Here is a 19,027-nt window from a genome sequence, read left to right as displayed (position 1 = left end):
TTTAGCAATTTAATTTTAAATTTGTTCCACATATATTTAATGAATCCAAACTCATTTCAAACCATTTATTTATTTATTTTATTTTTCTTAAAAAGAGACAACATTAACAATACTTATTGTTAAGTTTTGGTCCGCTTATAAACTTTATAAAATCTTCTATTTATTTCAGCAGTAATACTGATGGTGCACAAAGGGATTGGATATAGAATAAGCTGAATGTTAAGGAAGTGGATAGGTTTGAGACATATTTGGGGTTACCTACACTGATAGGACGCTCAAAATACCAAACTTTTGCTTTCCTTAAAGATAGAGTTTGGAAAAAAATTACAAGGATGGAAAGGCAAAATGCTGTCTAGAGCTGGAAAGGAGGTGCTGATAAAGGTGGTGGCACAATTTATTCCAACCTATAGAATGAGAGTTTTTCAATTACTTGTGAAGATTTGCAAAGAACTGAATGCTATATGTGCAAGGTTTTGGTGGGGACAGATGGGTAATGAGAGGAAGATCCATTGGAAGAGTTGTGATCTGCTTTCTCAACCAAAGAATGAAGGAGGCATGGGATTTAGGGATATCTGATGCTTCAATTTGGCAATGCTAGCTAAGCAAGGCTGGAGGTTACTGCAAATAAGGGATTCATTACTTTATAGGTGTTTCAAAGCAAAGTATTTTTTTTGGGGTGCAGCTTTTTGGAGGGTGGGAGATGGGTCTAAGATTTGGGTGATGAAGGACAAGTGGATTCTGAACCATTCAACTAATATGGTGCTCCATTCACTGGCGGAAGAGGAGTTGGAGTGGCATGTGTGCGAACTAATTGATTGGTCAGACAAAACCTGGGATTGTCAATTAATTGATTTGATGTTTCATAGAGTGGATGCAGAAGCTATCAATTGTATACCATTGAGCCGTCGTCATACTCCTGATACAATGTTTTGGCTGCACATAAAAAATGGTGAGTTTTTAGTCAAAACAGGGTATCAAGTGGCTAGACAGCTTAAGAGGGAGGAAGACATGCAGGGTGAGAGCTCTCTGTCAAGGGTGAACTCTTCGGTGTGGACCAAACTATGGAAAATCCACCTCCCAAACAAGATCAAAGTATTCGGATGGCATGCTTGTCATGACATCCTGCCTGTTTAGGAGAACTTGGTCCGCATACATGTAATTGAGGATGGCACTTGTGGGTTATGTACAAGGACAATGGAATCTGCACTTCATGCTTTATGGGAATGTGGTGTGTGTTAGGTTCTAAAAGTTCAGAACAAATTGCAAATCTTGAGCAAAAACTTGTTTAGATATAGATCCTAGACTCTATAGGTATTATTAGACAATACTCAAGGTGATTCAAGTCAAGATTCAAGAACAAGTAAGCTGCAGAAAGAAGGTTTCAAAATCTGTCTGGTTCGATTGATTGAAAGACAGGCTCGACCGATCAAAATACGGGTATGTAGAATTTTAAATTTGGCCCAATAGTAGTTTAAGCCCAAAATGGATTAGGGTTTCAAATCTACTTCTTCTAGTATATAAAGGAAGCCCTAAGCACGTTTTTTAGAGATCTTTTGATGACTTTGGAGGTGCTCTTGTGAGATCTAAAATGTTCTATACCTTCCGTTATCAAAGTCACTACCGGATATCACTCTCATATCTTCAGAACTGGTAGATTTGAAGTTGCTGCATCAAGATCAACAATAGTTGAAGATCTAAACCTTCAAGGGTGGTCTTGGAGTCACAAACAGGGGAGTTGGTGTTTATAAAGTTACAAGTCTGGGTGCTTGTGTTGCAAAGGCCTAATAAAGAAAAAGTCCATGGATTCAGAGCTTGCACGTGGTCATGTCAGTAAGTTCAACATGTGGTAGCAAAAGGATGTTAGTGGTCTAAGTCTTATTGTAAACTTCGATTCTCTATAGTGGATTTGCTTTTTACCTTGAGGATAGCTAGGTTAAATCCTCCCCAGGTTTTTTACGGGTTTGATTTTTCTGGGTTATCTCATCATTATGTTCTTTATTTTCCTCTGCTTTACATGATATGACTTTTTTTTTTTTTAACCTAGATTTGAATAATAAACCTAAGTATTCACTTAGTTAATTAATTAGGTTAAACAATTTAGTTTACAGTGGTCAAAACCTAACAGTGTGGCATAGGGGGTTTGGGCGAGGCATACAAGAAGGCTATAGAAATGTGTTGGAGGACAGCTTGATGTGTTGTAGCTAGCAGAGGAGTTATCGAATAAATTGTCATTGGAAGAGTTTGAATTATTCCTTGTCCAAGCTTGGTTGATTTGGAATCAAAGGAATATTATTACTCACGGAGAAGTCATTTAGGAACCTTCTTGGCTAGTGAGGAGGCCAGTGGAGTTTCTAGAAGAATATAAGGAGGTACAACAACACTTGGTTGTCCAGTCGACAACTGCGAGAGGCGCTACCTAGAGTCCACCACTGGAGAATTGTTTCAAACTCAATTTCGATGCGGCTATATTCAATGACATTATCGCCTCCGGTTTTTGCACAATAATTTGCAATGAGTTGGGGGAAGTGATGGCTAGCATGACGGCGAAGGGTCCATCGGTATTTGACAATGAGGAGGCTGAGGTGCTAGCGTGCCAAAAAGCATTGGAGTTTGCTCTAGACTCGAGTTTTGTGGAGCTGATTATGGAGGGTGATAATGCAACATTTATGCAGACAATAGCATGTTCATAGGCTACTCTATCACATCTGGGTCATTTGTATGAAGATTTCCAATGTCTCAGTTCTGGCCTACAAGCTGTGTTTGTAAGTTGTGTATGTCGTTCTGCCAATTCTGTGGCTCACTCTTTGGCTAAATTTGCTAAAGGAGTTGAGGATGAGATTGTATGGTTGGAGGAATCCCCCCCACTAGCATTAGAAGCATTGTATTTTGATTCATTTTAATTGAATGAAGTTGGTTTCACTATCAAAAAAAAAAAAAAAAAACTTATAGCCACTTTAGTCCATTTGGTCCATCCGGTCTAATTCAGTTCCCTTTGGTCTATTTGGTACATCCATTCGGTCAAATTCGTTTCAATTCAATCTATTCGCTCCAATTCAATCCACTTTTTTTTTTTTTTTCCTTTGATTGTTAGATGTGATCCTATTTTATTGTAAATATAGTATAAAATGATATAATATTATTCTATTACATAATATGACTTAGATAATTTGGTGTTTGCAACTATACTTTTTATTTTGAATAATCTTTTCATTATCTTTTATTCTCTCTCACGTTCCCTCCTGAAAAAAAAAATGATATTTCTATGTCTCTCTAGATCTTTAATTCTTTCTTGTAACTCTATTTTAGGTTGATATTTATGTTTTTTAATATCTCTACTTTGGGATGATATGTTTTGGTATTGTATTTTTTGAGTTTCCCATCATAAGTCCTATCTCTCCCTCTTACTGTTTAATCTTTGTTTAAATTGATTCTTACTTCCTTAGTCAGTTTGGAAGCAAGAATTTGAGTTTATATCAAAACACAATCTACATGGCTATGTATTTGAAAATGAATGCTTTATATCATACAATTATAAAAGCAACATTTTGCCTTTATCAAATCACCCATAGTAACCTTTTTAAAAGAATGTATTGGTCCAAAAAGCATAATAAAGAAATCATATTATAGTATATGAAATTCAAATCCTCCTACCATCCATTTATTTAAAGACAACCCACATGGGCAGAGTTAAACATGGAAGTTATTATTTAAAAAATTGTGTTTATGGAGAAGATAATTTAAAGAAAAAAATCTTGCAAATTATGATAAAGATATTTAATTTGAAGCCAATATAAGAAATCAACCAGTCGATAGTAAAATATATGAATTCAAAAAGGAATAAATACATCAAGATCAAACTACATTAAACAGCAAGATCAAACATGCATGTTTCACAATTGTAGGTGAAGTCATTGCAACACACACCATTACGTGGAAAAACCTTACTCCCATTAGATGCCTTTTGGATGAGGGTGAGTGGTTGTCACTTTTTTTCTAGGTGATCCAAAAACAAGATTTTTGAAAAAAAAAAGTTACACTTTACACTTTACACATTATACAGGCTAAGTGCCTTGTAACTCAATTGATATCTATTGTTGTTTATAACAAAAATATCTAAGGTTTAAATCCCCTCACCCTTAACTTTCAATGTATTAAAAAACATGGAGGGAGAATGTCTGTATGCACCATTCATTTTTTTTTCTTTATTTTGAACCTCATCAATAAATTTTAACCTATGCTTATGAGTGAAGTGTTTGTTTTTTGTGGCTATTTAAGTGGTGTCCTCCACATTGATTTTTTTTAGAACTTTGTAAGTTGTTGAGTCAATGGATTGAATGAACTTTGGATTTTAATTTTCTAGCATATTTTTTGATTGAGTGAACTCCTCATCATTAAGTTCCAACAAATTTATTTACTTCTTGTTTCCATTATTTATAGCACAATTGAGGTGGACAATAAAATTGCAACTCAAGCACTACTGAAGCCTATAGTCTATGTCCACTTTATAAAAAAATTTGACAAAGACCATAGTCTATGTCAATTTTTTTTTCAATGAGAGTCTATGTTAACTTTTTAAGAGAAGGAAAATGATATAAATAATACAAAATGTTTATAAACTATACAATGAATGTAATTGGTGGACATCAACAATCTAATAAACGAATGTTTGAATTACTTTTCAATAATTGATGACACATCAATTTTATGTAATAACATTTGTAGTATCCCTGTCTAGCAACAACAACATGAGTCCCAAATCAAAATGGTTCAAGTATGAGAGTTGGAGTTTTGCTTACCCAAATGAAAATCTCCAAAGCTCCCTCTCTCAGTCCCAAATCTCATTCTCTCTTTCTTTCATCTTTCTAAAGCTCTAAAGTCTCTCTCTCAGATTGTAGATATGGGAAAATCTCTAAAGCTCTCTCTTGGATCAATGGTTGTGAAGTGGTGCTTGGTTCGATGGTGGGTGGGGGTGGATCGTTGGATGGGTTTGTTGTTGGTGTGGGTTGCGGTGGCTTGATGGACTGATCGGTGGCAGTGGTGGTGCTTGGTTGTTTGATATGTTCATGTGAGTTTTAGATTGCAGGATTGGTTGGTTGGTTGGTATGACTGGTGATCGTTGGTTGGGTTTGTTGTTGGTTTGGTCTTCGGATTGCAAGGTATTTTCTGGGTTTCAATGTTTTGGTTGGTCAAAGTTATTGGATTTGAGAAGGCGATTGACCAAAAATGCAGAGCACAATGATGTGGGTTGGGGTTGGGGTTGGGTTTTAGGTTGTTTTGCTGTGTTTATTTCAAATTTCTAGGTTTTTTTTTTTGTTTTTTTTTTTTTGTGGATTTGATGATTTTTATGGATTTATGGGTTTGATTTTTTGGAGGTTTTGATGGAGGATAAGGATTTTGAATAAATTTTTGCATGTTTATTTGCTAAGAAAATGCATTAAAAGAAAAGAAAATAATGATTATTTTAATTTTCTAGGCAACCATACATGTTCTTCACGTTCTTTCACAAAGAACATGAAGAAAATGTTACTTTGTTCTTCCGAAAATAATGAAAAAAAGAAAAGAAAAGAAAAGAAAATTTTAATTACTATTTTTAATTAGATTGTATTTTATTTTGTTTTTTGTTTATTTTTTACTTTTTCATAATTAAAATTAAAATTGAGAATTTTTTTTTTTGCTTTTATTTATAATTCATTTATATGATGATGTGGCATTTTAAAATATTTTTTTAATGATCACGTCAGCTGCATAATTAGCCATGTCAACATCTAACATACCAACAATATGTTTCATCTGCCACGTCTGATTTTCTGTTATTGGGTTGACAACAAGGACCAAAATAGAATTAATTTTCTGAAATCAAGGACTGACCTAGGAGCAAAATCAATTTATGGACTAAATCGAGAATTGGCCAAAAATAGGGATGGCAATTTCTACCCGATCCGTGGGTACCTGGTTCGACCCGACCCTAGTGGGTCGGATTTTACCCGACCCGATAAAAAATAGGGTCAGGTTTGGGTTTTTTAAAAAAAACCCGAAGCGAGTCCGGGTCGGGTCCGGATTTATGTAAAAACCCGACCCGAACCTGGACCCGACCCGACCCGTTTACAACGAAAGTAAAATTACTAAAATACCTACCTACCTATATATATATATATATATATATATCACTTATGTCAAACCCTAACTCATTTCTCTGATATCTCTTATAGCTACAGCCGCCTCTCTCAGTGCTCTCACCTCACCTACAATAACTCTGCCTCATTTTCTCTCAAGAACACCACATCTCACCCAGTCTAGCAGTCGCAGTCACCCTCACCTTCGCTCTCATCACGTGGTAGTTGCCATTTGCTAGGGAGAAGCACGAAGGTTAGATCGGAGAGAGATGTACGAGATTTAGGCCGTGACAGGTAGAGAGGCCCACCGCCGATAATCAACGATCTTGGTGGTCTGAGATAGAGAGAGGCCGAGTTGGAGTCTGAGATCGGAGATAAGAGCCTTGGTGGACCGAGTTCTCCAATATTATTTTTTGGGTTTTTTTTTTTTTTTTGGGTTCATGACCTCTCTCAAATCTGAGTTTGTGTTTGTGATTTTGTGAATCTGTGTTTGAAAGGGAAACTCTTTTTTTTATTTTTTATTGTATGGCACAACAATGGCGGACACAACGACGCCGTTGAGTTCTTCTTCAGGTCTCGTGGCATTCAGCCTCTCTTCAGACAATATATGGTGGATTTTATGTGTATATGTCAAATACAAAGTACAAAAAAAAGATAATGCCAGAAATTTTTTCAATATTTCGTTATGCTTTTATATGCATATCTGAAAATCTCATTACATAAACACAAACACAACACAACCATATTTTGTATGTGAACGCTGTTGAGTTCAATTTTTTTTTTTTTTTTTTGGGTTGGGCTAAACGGGGCCCGCAGGGCCCGGCGGGGTGGGTCTAGGCTCTGGTAAAAAAACCCGTTTAATAATCGGGCTGGGTTCGGGTTGTAGATCTAGACCCGCGGGTCGGGTCCGGGTATGAAAAAACCCGGCCCGAACCCGACCCGTTGCCATTCCTAGCAAAAAATGTAAGGATTAAAAGTGTATTTTTGTCTTTTTTTTTTTTTTTTTCTTCTTTATTTTGAACCTCATTAGTAAGTTCTAAGTTGTGCTTATGAGTGAAGTGTTTGATTTTTGTGACTATTTAAGTTGTGTACATAGTGTATTTATTTTTTTTTTTTGGTAAGTTGTTGAATCAATGGATTGATTGAGCTTTGGATTTTCATTTTCTAACATATTTTTTGATTGAGTGAACTTCTCATCATTAAGTTCCAACAAATTTATGTACTTCTTCTTTACATTATTCATAGTAAAATTGAGGTGGATAACAAAATTGCAACTCAAGCAATAGTAAATCCTAGTCTATATCCATTTTATAAAAAAAGTTGACAAAGGCCATAGTCTATGTCAATTTTTTTTTTCCCAACGGGAGTCTATGTTAACTTTCTAAGGGAAGAAAAATTATACAAATAATACAAAATGTTTATAAAATATTGTGATAATGAATGTAATTGGTGGACATCAGCAATCTAATAAATGTATGTTTGAATTACTTTTCAATAATTGATGACGCATCAATTTTATGTAATAAAATTTGTAGAATCCCTATCTAGCATCACTATTAAGAGAATGGGTAAGATTGAGGGGGTGCTTGTGATGTACAACTTTGATTCTACATGAGAAAAAAGCAGAACTTTTTTGCATACAGAAACCACATAGGGAATATATTTAGGGTACACCATTGCCTTCTTTGCCACAAAGGTTGCAAGAGAATGTGATCCACTTCCAAAGGATGATCAATGGATGGTTGTGAACTTCAGCTTCCATGGTGGGTGGTAAAGCAACACCTTTATTTCGAAGGTTAAAGTCGTAACAAGAACAACGATAAGTGCATTTGGAACAATTTTTTTTTGTGCATATTTTGCATTTGCTATATCCTTTGTCCTTGTAAAATGCAATTTTTCAAAGAGAATAAGAGGATGTTTTGTGTGCAAGATTTAAAGGTAGTTCCACACATGATTTATGATGATAACATCCTTTGCATTCTACACACCACTGCCTTCTTTGCCACAAAGGTTGCAAGTGAACGTGATCCACTTCCAAAGGATGTTCAATGGGTGGTTGTGAATTTCAGCTTCCATGGTGAGTGATAAAGAAGCACATTTATTTTGAAGGTTAAAGTCATAATAAGAACAACGATAAGTGCATCCAAAATTTTTTTTTTTCCATATTTTGCATTTGCTATATCCTTTGTCCTCTTAAAATGCGATTTTTCAAAGAGAATAAGAGGATGTTTTTGAGCACTAGGGATATTGCAATTCGAAGGTAGTTCCGCACATGATTTATGATGATAGCATCCTTTGCATTCTACACACCTGGACCTTGGACCCAAAACTGGTTCTAAGCACCCATAACAAAGACATTTCTTGGTGTTTCCAATGGAGACATTCAGGGTACAAATCCCCCCTCCTCCAACCATCGAACAAAGCAATCCTATTCCCTTGGCTTTATTGAAATCCAATGGATGCTCATGTCTATAATGTTGAAGCTCCATCTCTATCCCATGCACAAACAATATAATATCCAATACATTAAAAAAAAAAAAAAAATAGTTAGGTGGAACCTTGGATGCAAATATAGATCATTAAGGAAAAATTATGGAGTTCGACAAATACCTCTATAGATGATCAAGGTGTATCTAATTAGCTCAACTGGTAAAGTCTCTGATGGTTGAATAAGAGATCTAGGGTTCAATCCTCGCCTACACCAAAAGCTAATTGGTGTTTTGGTTTGATGATAAATAGCATAATCATCAAAAGCAGACGTCATAAGTTGAAAATCTATAAAAAAAATATATATATTAAGATGATGTCACAATTTAAACTTTGCTAAATAGAAATCGTTTGCCTCCAACCACGGTAATGTCTCCAATTATTATCTTTGGTGCTAGCCAATTTGGAGAAAGAGACAAATATCAGGATTCAATAGCCAATAATTTTTCCCAGCAATTTCTTAAATATATGCTAAGTTAACATCATCAAGTGAAATTTTAGAAAAAGGAGATCGAAAAAGTATAAGAGAGAAAATAAGGCTTGCCAAGCAAGCTAGAGTCATATGCTTCTCTATCTAGTAGGTCATGTTTTCTTTTTCTATATACGTTTCTTTCACTGACAATAAAAAGAGGGGGAAAAATAGTATTTGAAAATTGTAGGGAAATGAGTTTTTCTGAAAACCTTGATTAAAATGTTACTACCATTACATTTTCCTATACGATATTCTTATTAGCTTTACATTTTCATTTATTGACAGGATTTTTAGCATTTTTAGTGACTTTTTCATGATAAATAATACACACATATATAAGTTCTCCATTATAGAGTTTATCTACAATTTTTGTGTTCCAATTTGTTTAAGCTGGGTGTTATATATCCTAGTCTCAAATCTTGATTATGGATAGAAAATCATTGGAGAATAATAAATACCTTAATAGATTAGAATATATCTAAAATGGTGCTACAACTCAAACTACATGCACTAAGTCATCATTTCATCTAGCTGTTACGAGTTATAACAGCTCAAGTGTTAGCCGATTTGGTGTGCAAAAGTGAGAGTTAAACACTGATTAATAATACTTAATAAACAGAAAAGCTAAACACATGTAAACAAAGTAGCAAAAATATGCATCAATACTTACAGAAATAGAAATTCAGTCTGGTTTCAAAACACCCTTAGAAACCTCAAGTTAGCCTCAACTTCATTTTTGTCATAGCTAAGTTTATGTGGTGGAGCTCATCTATTAATTCAACTATATATAGGACTAAAGAGTATTGCTTTTTACGAGGAATCATGTTCTTTTCACTGTTTCATCAAATTCAAATTATGCTATCATGCCCAAAAAAATAACCTTCTCAGTTACAAAAGAAACAAAATAGATAAAGAAAAAAGAGAAGCAAGTAGGCAAGACATTTATGCTTGTCAACCTTCATTTATAAGAAATGTAACATTTACAATATTTTCACAACAAATCTTAGGTGGTAAGTTGTTATTCGTTCTAATTTGAATCTACAACTTAAATTAGTTTGTTGCCTACTCGTAACAACCTATCACTTATGATTTGTTGTTAAAGTGTTGTGAAAATATTATGGACATAGTATTTTTCTTTATTTATCTTCCTTTTCTCTCTTCTTTATCTTTTTTTTTTTTTTTAATAATCTTTTATCCATGTTCATTTGTCTTGCAAACATTTCATTTCTTTTTTCTGAAATGTTCATACTAACATTTTGTTTACTGATTCATTTAATTATGACTACTATAGTACTATTTGCTCCAAAAAAAAAAATTAATGATTACAACAGTACTCCAATTTAATAATAAAAACTTCTAATACTCTAATTTTTAAATAAATCTATCCAAACAAGGAAAATAAATTTAAGTTGTTATGTTTGAAATTCCCATACATGATGTCTTGCCTTTAGCCTTTCACCCTTTCGGCAATGTGAAAGGCTAGTCTCTTGTGCTACTCAGAAACTATTCTTTACTTGGAAATTGGAGTTTCCTTGCTTTATCTTATAGTTTGTTACTTTTCTATATTAAAGCTGAAACTCTCTTGCTCTATCTTATAGTTTATTGCTTTTCTATATTAAAGCTGAAATTCTCTTGCTTTTATTTTCTCACCAACCGGCAAGGCATATTTTTCTTTTGTGCAAGGGAAAGATGTCTGCTGCTATATATTCTTTACTTGGCACTCGAGGTTTGGAATTTTGAATTCAACTAAATTGTAATTTCCATGTTTGCTTTTGAGTTTGACTCTATTAGACTAGGATTATGTCGTAATATGCACAAATAATACATATGTAAATTAAGAAAAATATTTCAAAAATATATTTAATAAGAATAAAAAAAAAAAACAGAAATTACCTTCATGTTAGATGGCAAAAAGCATATCGTATTCATATAAAATCAAAATTATTTCTTCAACCAAAATTATATAATATATATATATAATAAAATAAATAATGAAAATTTTTTCTATCAATATTTTAATAGGAGTTTCACTTAGCAGTGGTGCATCGGTAAAGTTCACCAAGAATTAACAATTCTTGTTGAGAATTATTATTATTATTTTGTGAAATATAGAGTGACAAATAGGTTTTTCTTTACATTAGTGTTGAGATCTCTAAAAGGTTCAGCAAAAATTGGGCTTGTCCAGACCCAAAATGAATGTGACTGAGGAGTACTTGGGGCAGCAAGTAGACATACACACAAACCCCATGGAGCCCAAGACGACATGGGCCCAATAGATGGGCAATCATTTTGAATAAAGAACCCATAAAGCCTATTTTTGTGTTGAACTTGGCCCAAGCTCAAGAAAAGTTCAAAATCAAACCAAAGGAAAGGAGGAATGGTCTTGATGGACGAGGAATATGAGTTTTTGCTGATATGTCATCCCATTTCTAGCCATGGGTAAGCTTGGGGCCATCCAAGCTAAGGAAGGCAGCTTGCATCAACCTCGGTGTGTGCTTTTTTTAATGATTTGCAGTTGAATTTACTCTCCTTCTTTCTTTTAGCCAAAGCAATTAGCAATTAATGCCTATCACCTTTTGTCTTCCTTAGACAAGTTGTTTTGACTTACCAACCTATAAGAAAGACAAACCAATTCTAATGGCAAATCTACACCTCTTTTTCTCATGAAATTATTAGTCTTTTCTCTTCTCACAGAAGGTTTGGACCTTATCATGGGTTTCAAATAGGATTCCGTACTTGTTGGGATAGGAAAGAGAACTTTTCTCAAAGGAGTGAATAATTCTCTTTCCTCTATGATTAAAATGAAAATCACTTGGCCAAACTTTATTCCTAAAACCGTGCAAGAGGACGCATTAGCCCTTGAAGATGGTATACACTCTCCACCCTAAGCAAATTAAGTTATAAAATGGGGAGAAGCCCACACCAAAAATCATGAAGATTCAACATACACAATAGATTATAGATCCACAATTTTACCATTACTCTCTCTCTCTCTCTCTCTCTCTCTCTCTCTCTCTCTCTCTCTCATCACTTAGACAACAACTCAAAGTGTCATTTAACAAAACATTGTAGCATGCACCTATTACTCATATCATTGTAAGGTTTGCAACTATCTATGAAATTTTTCTACAATTGAATTCTAATTATCCTCATACTTAGAATAAATGAATTTTTTGCAGAACAAGGCAAATCCTTACTACTGAACAAGGAAAATTCAACATGAAACTTTCTCATTATTATTATTTGTATTCACTAATATGGCTTTTTATCCTTGAAAATTGCATCATTTGTGTATACTAGGCCTAAAATGCATTAGAAGCAACTTAACAAAGCTTATTTAGCTAATAGTTTTGAGTTTGACTCCTTTCTTTAAACCTAGATCCATACGCAAGCTAATTGTTGTAACACATGACCAAGTCAAAGAAAAGGACCCCATATTAAAATGGCTAGCTTAAGTTGAGAGAGAGAGAGAGAGAGAGAGAGTGAGTGATTTGCTATGCTTCGCTAGCGCCTATCAGCGGATCAAAGGAGAAAATGGCCTACTAGTGGGATTGGCAACCCTTAAAGCGCTAACAAGCAAGAAAATGGATGCTCTAACACGCCTTATATTAAACAATTATATAAGCAGCCTTTCGCTTTTATCAAATCACTCATAGTAAACTTTTTAAAAGAATGTATTGGTCCAAAAAGCATAATAAAAAAAAAAAAAAAATCATATTATAGTATATGGAATTCAAATCCTTCTACCATCCATTTATTTAAAGACAACCTATATGACCAAAGTTAAACATGGTAGTTACTATTAAAAAAATTGTGTCTATGGAGAAGATAACTTAAAGAAAAAAAAATCTTGCAAATTATGATGGAGATATTTAATTTGAAGCAAATATAAGAAATCAACTTAGTAAAATATATGAATTCAAAAAGGAATAAATACATGAAGATCAAATTAAATTTAATATCAAGAACAAACATGCATGTTTCATAGTTGTAGGTGAAGTCATTGCAACACACACCATAGGCATTACATGGGAAAACCTTACTCCCGTTAGATGCCTTTGGGATGAAGGTGAGTGGGTGTTACCTTTTTTTTCTAGTTAATTCAACACAAGATTTTTGAAGCAAGAAGTTACACTTTACACATTACACAGGCTAAGTGCCTTGTAACTCTAATGATATCTCTTGTTGTTTCTAATGTAGACATCCAAGGTTTAAATCCTCTCAACCTCAATGATCAATGTATAAAACAAATGTAGGGAGAATGTCACCATTCATTTTTTTTTCTTCATTTTGAACCTCATTAGTAAGTTATAAGTTGTGCTCATGAGTGAAGTGTCTGATTTTTGTGGCTATTTTAGTCATGTCCACATTGATTTTTTTTTTTTTTTTTTTTTTTTTGTAAGTCATTGATTCAATGGATTGATTGAGCTTTGGATTTTCATTTTCTAACTTTTTTTTTTTTTTTTTTTTTTTTTTTTTTGTAAGTCATTGATTCAATGGATTGATTGAGCTTTGGATTTTCATTTTCTAACATATTTTTTGATTGAGTGAACTCCTCATCATTAAATTCCAACAAATTTATGTATTTTTTTTCCATTATTTGTAGCATAATTGAGGTGGACAACAAAATTGCAACTCAAGCAATAGTAAATGCTTGTCATTTATGTCCATTTTATAAAAAAAAAGTTAGCAAAGGCTATAGTCTATGTCATTTTTTTTCCCCCCAACGGGAGTCTATATTAACTTTTTAAGAGAAAGAAAATGATACAGATACAAAATGTGTATAAACTAATATGACAATGAATGTAATTGGTGCACATCAAGAATCAAATATATGAATGTTTGAATTACTTTTCAATGATTGAGGACACATCAATTTAATATAATAAAATTTATAGTATCCCTATCTAGCATCACTCTTAATGTGGCGTTTGGTACAGGGTAATGTTTTAAGATTCCTAGGAATATTTAAAGATTCACATGTTTAGTTGCAAATCATGCTAGGGAATCAGACGCCAGGGGAATCTGGATTCCCCCCTTTAAACCCCTCTCAGAAGGAATGTGGATTCCCTTTAAAATAGGTGGGAATCCAGATTCCCAAGCTTACAGGAAATTGTATTTTTTATAAATTGACAATTTTAACCCATTTTCCTTATCATTTAAGCAATTAAGATAAAATATAAAACAAATCATCAATATCTTTTCCCTTATCTTTATCTTTTCCCGCCAAAATAACATAAATAGGATAGACAACTATGTTGATATATTCTTTAACAAAGTTTTATTTAGGTTTCATGTGTGGAAAAAAAAAAGATTTGAAGGGGACTTTCCATTATTGCCAGGTATTCACTTTTGCTGTTGTGTGTGTGTTGCTCAACAAATTATTAATGGATTTATTTTCATGGAAATTTGTTAATGTATCTATTCTTATCTCAGATCTTGGTTTTGTTTAGTTGCTAGAAATGTATATAGATTTGAATTGGTGGCTTCATCATTTTTTTTTTATAAATATTTTGATTAATGGCTTTGTTTCTAGATTCATACATTACACAGGGTGAGTAACCATCAAATCCTAAACACAGTATATGCTATTGTTTTCCAACCTTGATTCATTGATTTGATATTATTGTGAGAATATACAATGGAGGAAACTCATTTTACTCTTTTTGTACTGGTCATTTACGGGCAATAGCTAATCTAAGATTAAAAACAATAGATTTTTTTAACTAATAAGAATTTATTGGTAAGTATCCCAAGTAGTTTTCTTCCATTATATTAGTTACATAGCCATATGTCACACTAGATCTGGTAGCAGTTGTTTTAATAATTTGTAATTTTCTTAAATGTCAAGTTTTTATTTCTTGTGTATGATCGCAGTGATTGCTCGACCACCAAGGAATCATGAAAAGAAAATTTTAGTTGTATTGCTACATCAATTAGATTTACTATGTCAAATGTGGATGATGTTAGTGCACATGTGTGCAATAGTGATTCTTTCTAGGAATATGGGAGTTGGAAGAATTGGAGGTTGGGGTGACCAAATATTGGAGAGAGCAAATGTGAGAGTTGTGAATATGAATCAAATGGTTTGGATGGATGATACAGCATCCATAAACAATGTACGAATGGACAAGAGAGCATTTAGAAAACTTTGTGACATGCTCCACATATATGGGGGTTTCAGGCCATCTAAGAATATGGAAATGGATGAGATGGTAGCGTCTTTTCTACATGTACTTGCACATCATGCAAAAAATAGAGTTGTAGCACGACAATTAGCTTGGTTGGGTGAGAGTATAAGTAGAAACTTCAATGCTATATTGCATGCTGTCCTTCATCTTCATAACATCCTTTTTAAGAAACCGGAGCCTATACCTGAGAATTGTACTGATGAAAGATGGAAATGGTTTAAGGTACATTACTACTGAGATTAAAATGTTTCTATTTATTTCTTGTTATTGATTTAAATTTAATGAATAAGTCCTATAATAAAATTGTCTAGGTGCGCTAGATGGAACCTATATTCCAGTTAACGTGTCAATTGAAGACAAGCCTAGATATCAAACCAAGAAAAATGAAATAGCTACCAATGTGCTGGGAGTGTGTTCGCCTGATATGCAATTTATCTATCTATTGCCTGGTTGGGAGGGTTTAGCTGCAGATTCTAGAGTTTTAAGAGATGCAATTTCTAGGAGAAATGATTGGAAGTCCCTCAAGGTAAATAAATACTTTTTAATTACTACTTTTTTTTGGACACGTCTATTTAAATTCTTATAGTTTAAAAATAGTGTTAGGTTACTATTACTTGTGTGATGCTGGTTACACCAACGGTGAGGGATTTCTTGCACCTTATAGAGCACAAAGATATCACCTAAATGATTTGAGGCAAGGTCACCAACCTACTTCTCTCCTAAAGAGTTTTTTAATATGAAACACTCTTCTGCTAGGAATAACAGTGAGAGAGCCTTTGGCCTACTAAAAGGAAGATGGGCAATACTTAGGAGTAGATCATTTTATCCAATCAAGACCCAATGTTGGATCATTTTAGCTTGTGCACTACTCCACAACTATATAAGAAAAGAGATGACACTTGACCCTCAAGAGAACTCTCCCTTGTCTGACAACTTAGGTGCTCAAGAGTTGGATGGTGAGCATATAAGGTATGTGGAGACATCTGATGCATGGAGTGATTGGAGAGATAAGTTGGCTGAAGAAATGTATGAAGAATGGAGGGCCTCTAGACATTGAATTGGAGATGATGTTTACTTGGTATCTTTTCATTCTATTATATAGTTAGGTGCTATTCAATTTAACATTATAGTTACGTAATTTGTAATTTTCTCATTTACAACTTATGTTCAATTTGAAATATGGTTTTTGTTATTTATTTAAAAATTCCATGAATTTGTTTTATAATATAATTTCAGTTGGTGGTATTTTTTTTGTCGTGTTTTTTGTTCTTTTACCAAGTTTGTTGACCTTAATTACCATCATGAATTTCTTGTATAATTTTTTTCTTAGAAATGCAGTACTTACATTCTTATTTGGATAATTATGTATAATGTTCAACTTTTGCATAGACATGGAAAATACAAATAGTGAACCTGTCAATGGAGGAAAGAAAGGAACTAAATTTCAATGGACAACTGAAGAAGATAATAAGTTGGTTGAGTGTTTATTGGAACTGACTGGCGATGTTAAATGGAAAGCAGACAATGGTTTTAAGCCTGGATTTACAGCTAAATTAGAGAAATTGATGGAGAAGAAATTGCCAGGATGTGGTATAAAGGCAAGTCCACATATAGAATCTAGATACAAAACTTTAAGAAGACAATATCGGGCAATAGCTGACATGCTTGGTCCAAATGCCAGTGGTTTTGGTTGGAATGATAATGAGAAAATGGTTGTGGTTGAGGAGCAAATTTTTGAAGATTGGGTCAAGGTGATCTATTTATTTTTTTGTCATTCATGTTTAAAGACCAATTTTTATTTTATTACTGAATATACATATATCTATATATATTTGTTTTCTATCAGGGTCATCCAGATGCTAAGGGATTGCTGAATAAGTGCTTCCCTCATTTTGATGACTTAGCACTTGTGTTTGGTAAAGATAGGGCCAGTGGGTATAGAGCTCAACATGCTATAGATGCAACAAAGGAGTTAACTAGAGGACAAGAAAACCAAGCTCCTACAAATGTAGCTGAGACAGAAAAAAATGCTGGTATTGAAGAGATCGATATGGAAATGGTTATGGTTCCCAAACACAAATACCCAATCAAGGTGCTAGCTCAAGGAATCTAAATAAGAAGAGGCCAAGATCCAATGATGAACTAACTGAGACCTAATGAAAATAATGAACGAATTTGGAAAGAAGTATGAAGAAACTAACAGACATATGGCCACCATTGCATCTTGCTTCAAGATTTAGCCAGAGGAAGCTGAGAGAAGAATGAAAGTTTCAGTTGCATTATCTCCTCCCCTCTCCCACAGCCCGCACCCCCCCCCCCTTCCCTCCTCTCTTTCTATTGTACCACCTTTTATTCTCTATTTAAAAATTAATATTAGTGCTGGGGTTTGAGAGACACCCTAGTGGTTCCATTACGTCTTTTGGTGCTTGGGCACTGGGTTTGAACCCCACCAGTGGCTCCCTCCCCCCTATTTACCTAATAAGAAAAGAAGAATGCTACTTAATTCTATTCTGCTTTAACTTTTAAATTAAGGTTGTAGTTCTCAATAGCCTCTTCAGGCTAAAATAGCTTTTATAATAGGTTTGAACTTTTGAGCTCACCATCTTTACTATATGTATTAGTATTTTCTCCATGGATGAAATTCAAGTATGTTGTCATATAATCATTTATGTTGTCCATATCCACATAGAACTAAAATTACCAAAATTATATTGATCCATGTAGTGCTTCTAATTCCTGGTACAGTACTGAAGTCAGTACTCAGTATGCAGTATGGGGATTCAAGATGACAGGGGTTTGGCTGGGGAACGGTGGCAGTTTGGGATTGAATCTGGTGCTAGCCAATGGTTTAGCCTGGGCAGAGATGCACATGCACTCGACTGCACCAGGGAGGTTGGGTAGTAAGGGGGGGGGGGGTGGGAGGGGATCTTTAAGATACAAATATCATGTCATGATACATATATTTTGGTTCTATTTAGAGGGTCTACAATAACAAAGTGCTAGTCCCAAATTTTATGAGGTCAGCTATGGATCTTGAATAGATTAGTCGAGATCAACCACATAGTAAAAAATAATTTTGATCAATTATCTATGAAATAGATGTTGAAAACTGACAGCATCTCCTCCCTTTTTAACAAATTGTTGTGCTAAGAATGAAAATTGGGAAGATAAATATAGCAGTTGTATTGACTAATGTTTTGGAAACTGGTCCTTACATGAGCCCTCCTAGACCCTGCAAAAGTTGTGCACTGGGTACAGCCTTTTTTACGCAAGAACTTGATGGGTTCCATTGATCAGGGATAGAATTAAAAGTGTGATTTAATTGTCATTCTAATTCTGCTTTTTCTTGCTTTTAAAAAGACAAATTTTTGGTTGCCAATGTTTTTTGGTGGCATATTAAGGCACAGATCAACAGTCTGTTTTTTGCATATTTTTCTGCAGATTTACTCAGAGATTATTACTTCTAGGAAAGGGTTAATAAAACAAGACCAACAATGTGTTGATAAGATGCCTTTATTGTTAGCAACTGTTTACGAATCTGCCCGTCTTTTGTCATCTGGGCCTTTGCTACAGAGATGTTCCTTGAAAAATGGTAAGACTTTGCTTTACTTCATATAGAAAATACTCTCTTTTGCTTGTGTGCACCTCTTCTCTCTTGCAATGCACAGAGTTTATCTTAGATCCAACTTCCAAATGTTTATATCCTATTATAGCAGATGAAGAATTCAGTGGAATTTGTGTATACATAATAATTACAAATATCT

General features: G+C 34.0%; 2 protein-coding genes and 1 long non-coding RNA gene across 3 annotated transcripts in view; 2 read left to right on the top strand and 1 right to left on the bottom strand.

The window, feature by feature from the left end:
• The window catches only part of LOC111996441 (cytochrome P450 750A1), a 30,542-nt gene that overhangs the window by 9,402 nt on the left and 2,113 nt on the right, over positions 1 to 19,027 (top strand). The window lies entirely within an intron of this gene.
• LOC136068874 (uncharacterized) lies at positions 7,095 to 9,832 on the bottom strand. Its single transcript, XR_010630177.1, has 3 exons — positions 9,743 to 9,832; positions 8,724 to 8,888; positions 7,095 to 8,604 (listed from the first exon to the last, which is right to left on the bottom strand). It is a non-coding gene; the product is annotated as an uncharacterized LOC136068874 (long non-coding RNA).
• On the top strand, positions 16,635 to 17,525 carry LOC136068861 (uncharacterized protein At2g29880-like). The gene is made up of 2 exons (XM_065776642.1): positions 16,635 to 17,014; positions 17,110 to 17,525. The coding sequence occupies exons 1-2, from the start codon at positions 16,655 to 16,657 to the stop codon at positions 17,374 to 17,376; spliced, it is 627 nt and encodes a 208-aa protein (XP_065632714.1). The 5' UTR covers positions 16,635 to 16,654; the 3' UTR covers positions 17,377 to 17,525.

Source organism: Quercus suber, unplaced genomic scaffold, assembly GCF_002906115.3.
Source record: "Quercus suber isolate HL8 unplaced genomic scaffold, Cork oak 2.0 scaffold_138, whole genome shotgun sequence".
Taxonomy (NCBI): domain Eukaryota; kingdom Viridiplantae; phylum Streptophyta; class Magnoliopsida; order Fagales; family Fagaceae; genus Quercus; species Quercus suber.
The sequence above is the reverse complement of the archived record's forward strand: the minus strand, read 5'-3'. Positions and strand labels throughout refer to the sequence as shown.

Bases quoted from the DNA above. Each gene is read 5' to 3' on its own strand.
- LOC136068861 (XM_065776642.1), top strand. From the start codon at position 16,655: ATGGAAAATACAAATAGTGAACCTGTCAATGGAGGAAAGAAAGGAACT. The intron at 17,015-17,109 runs GTGATCTATTTA...GTTTTCTATCAG, and splicing joins TTTTTGAAGATTGGGTCAAG to GGTCATCCAGATGCTAAGGG.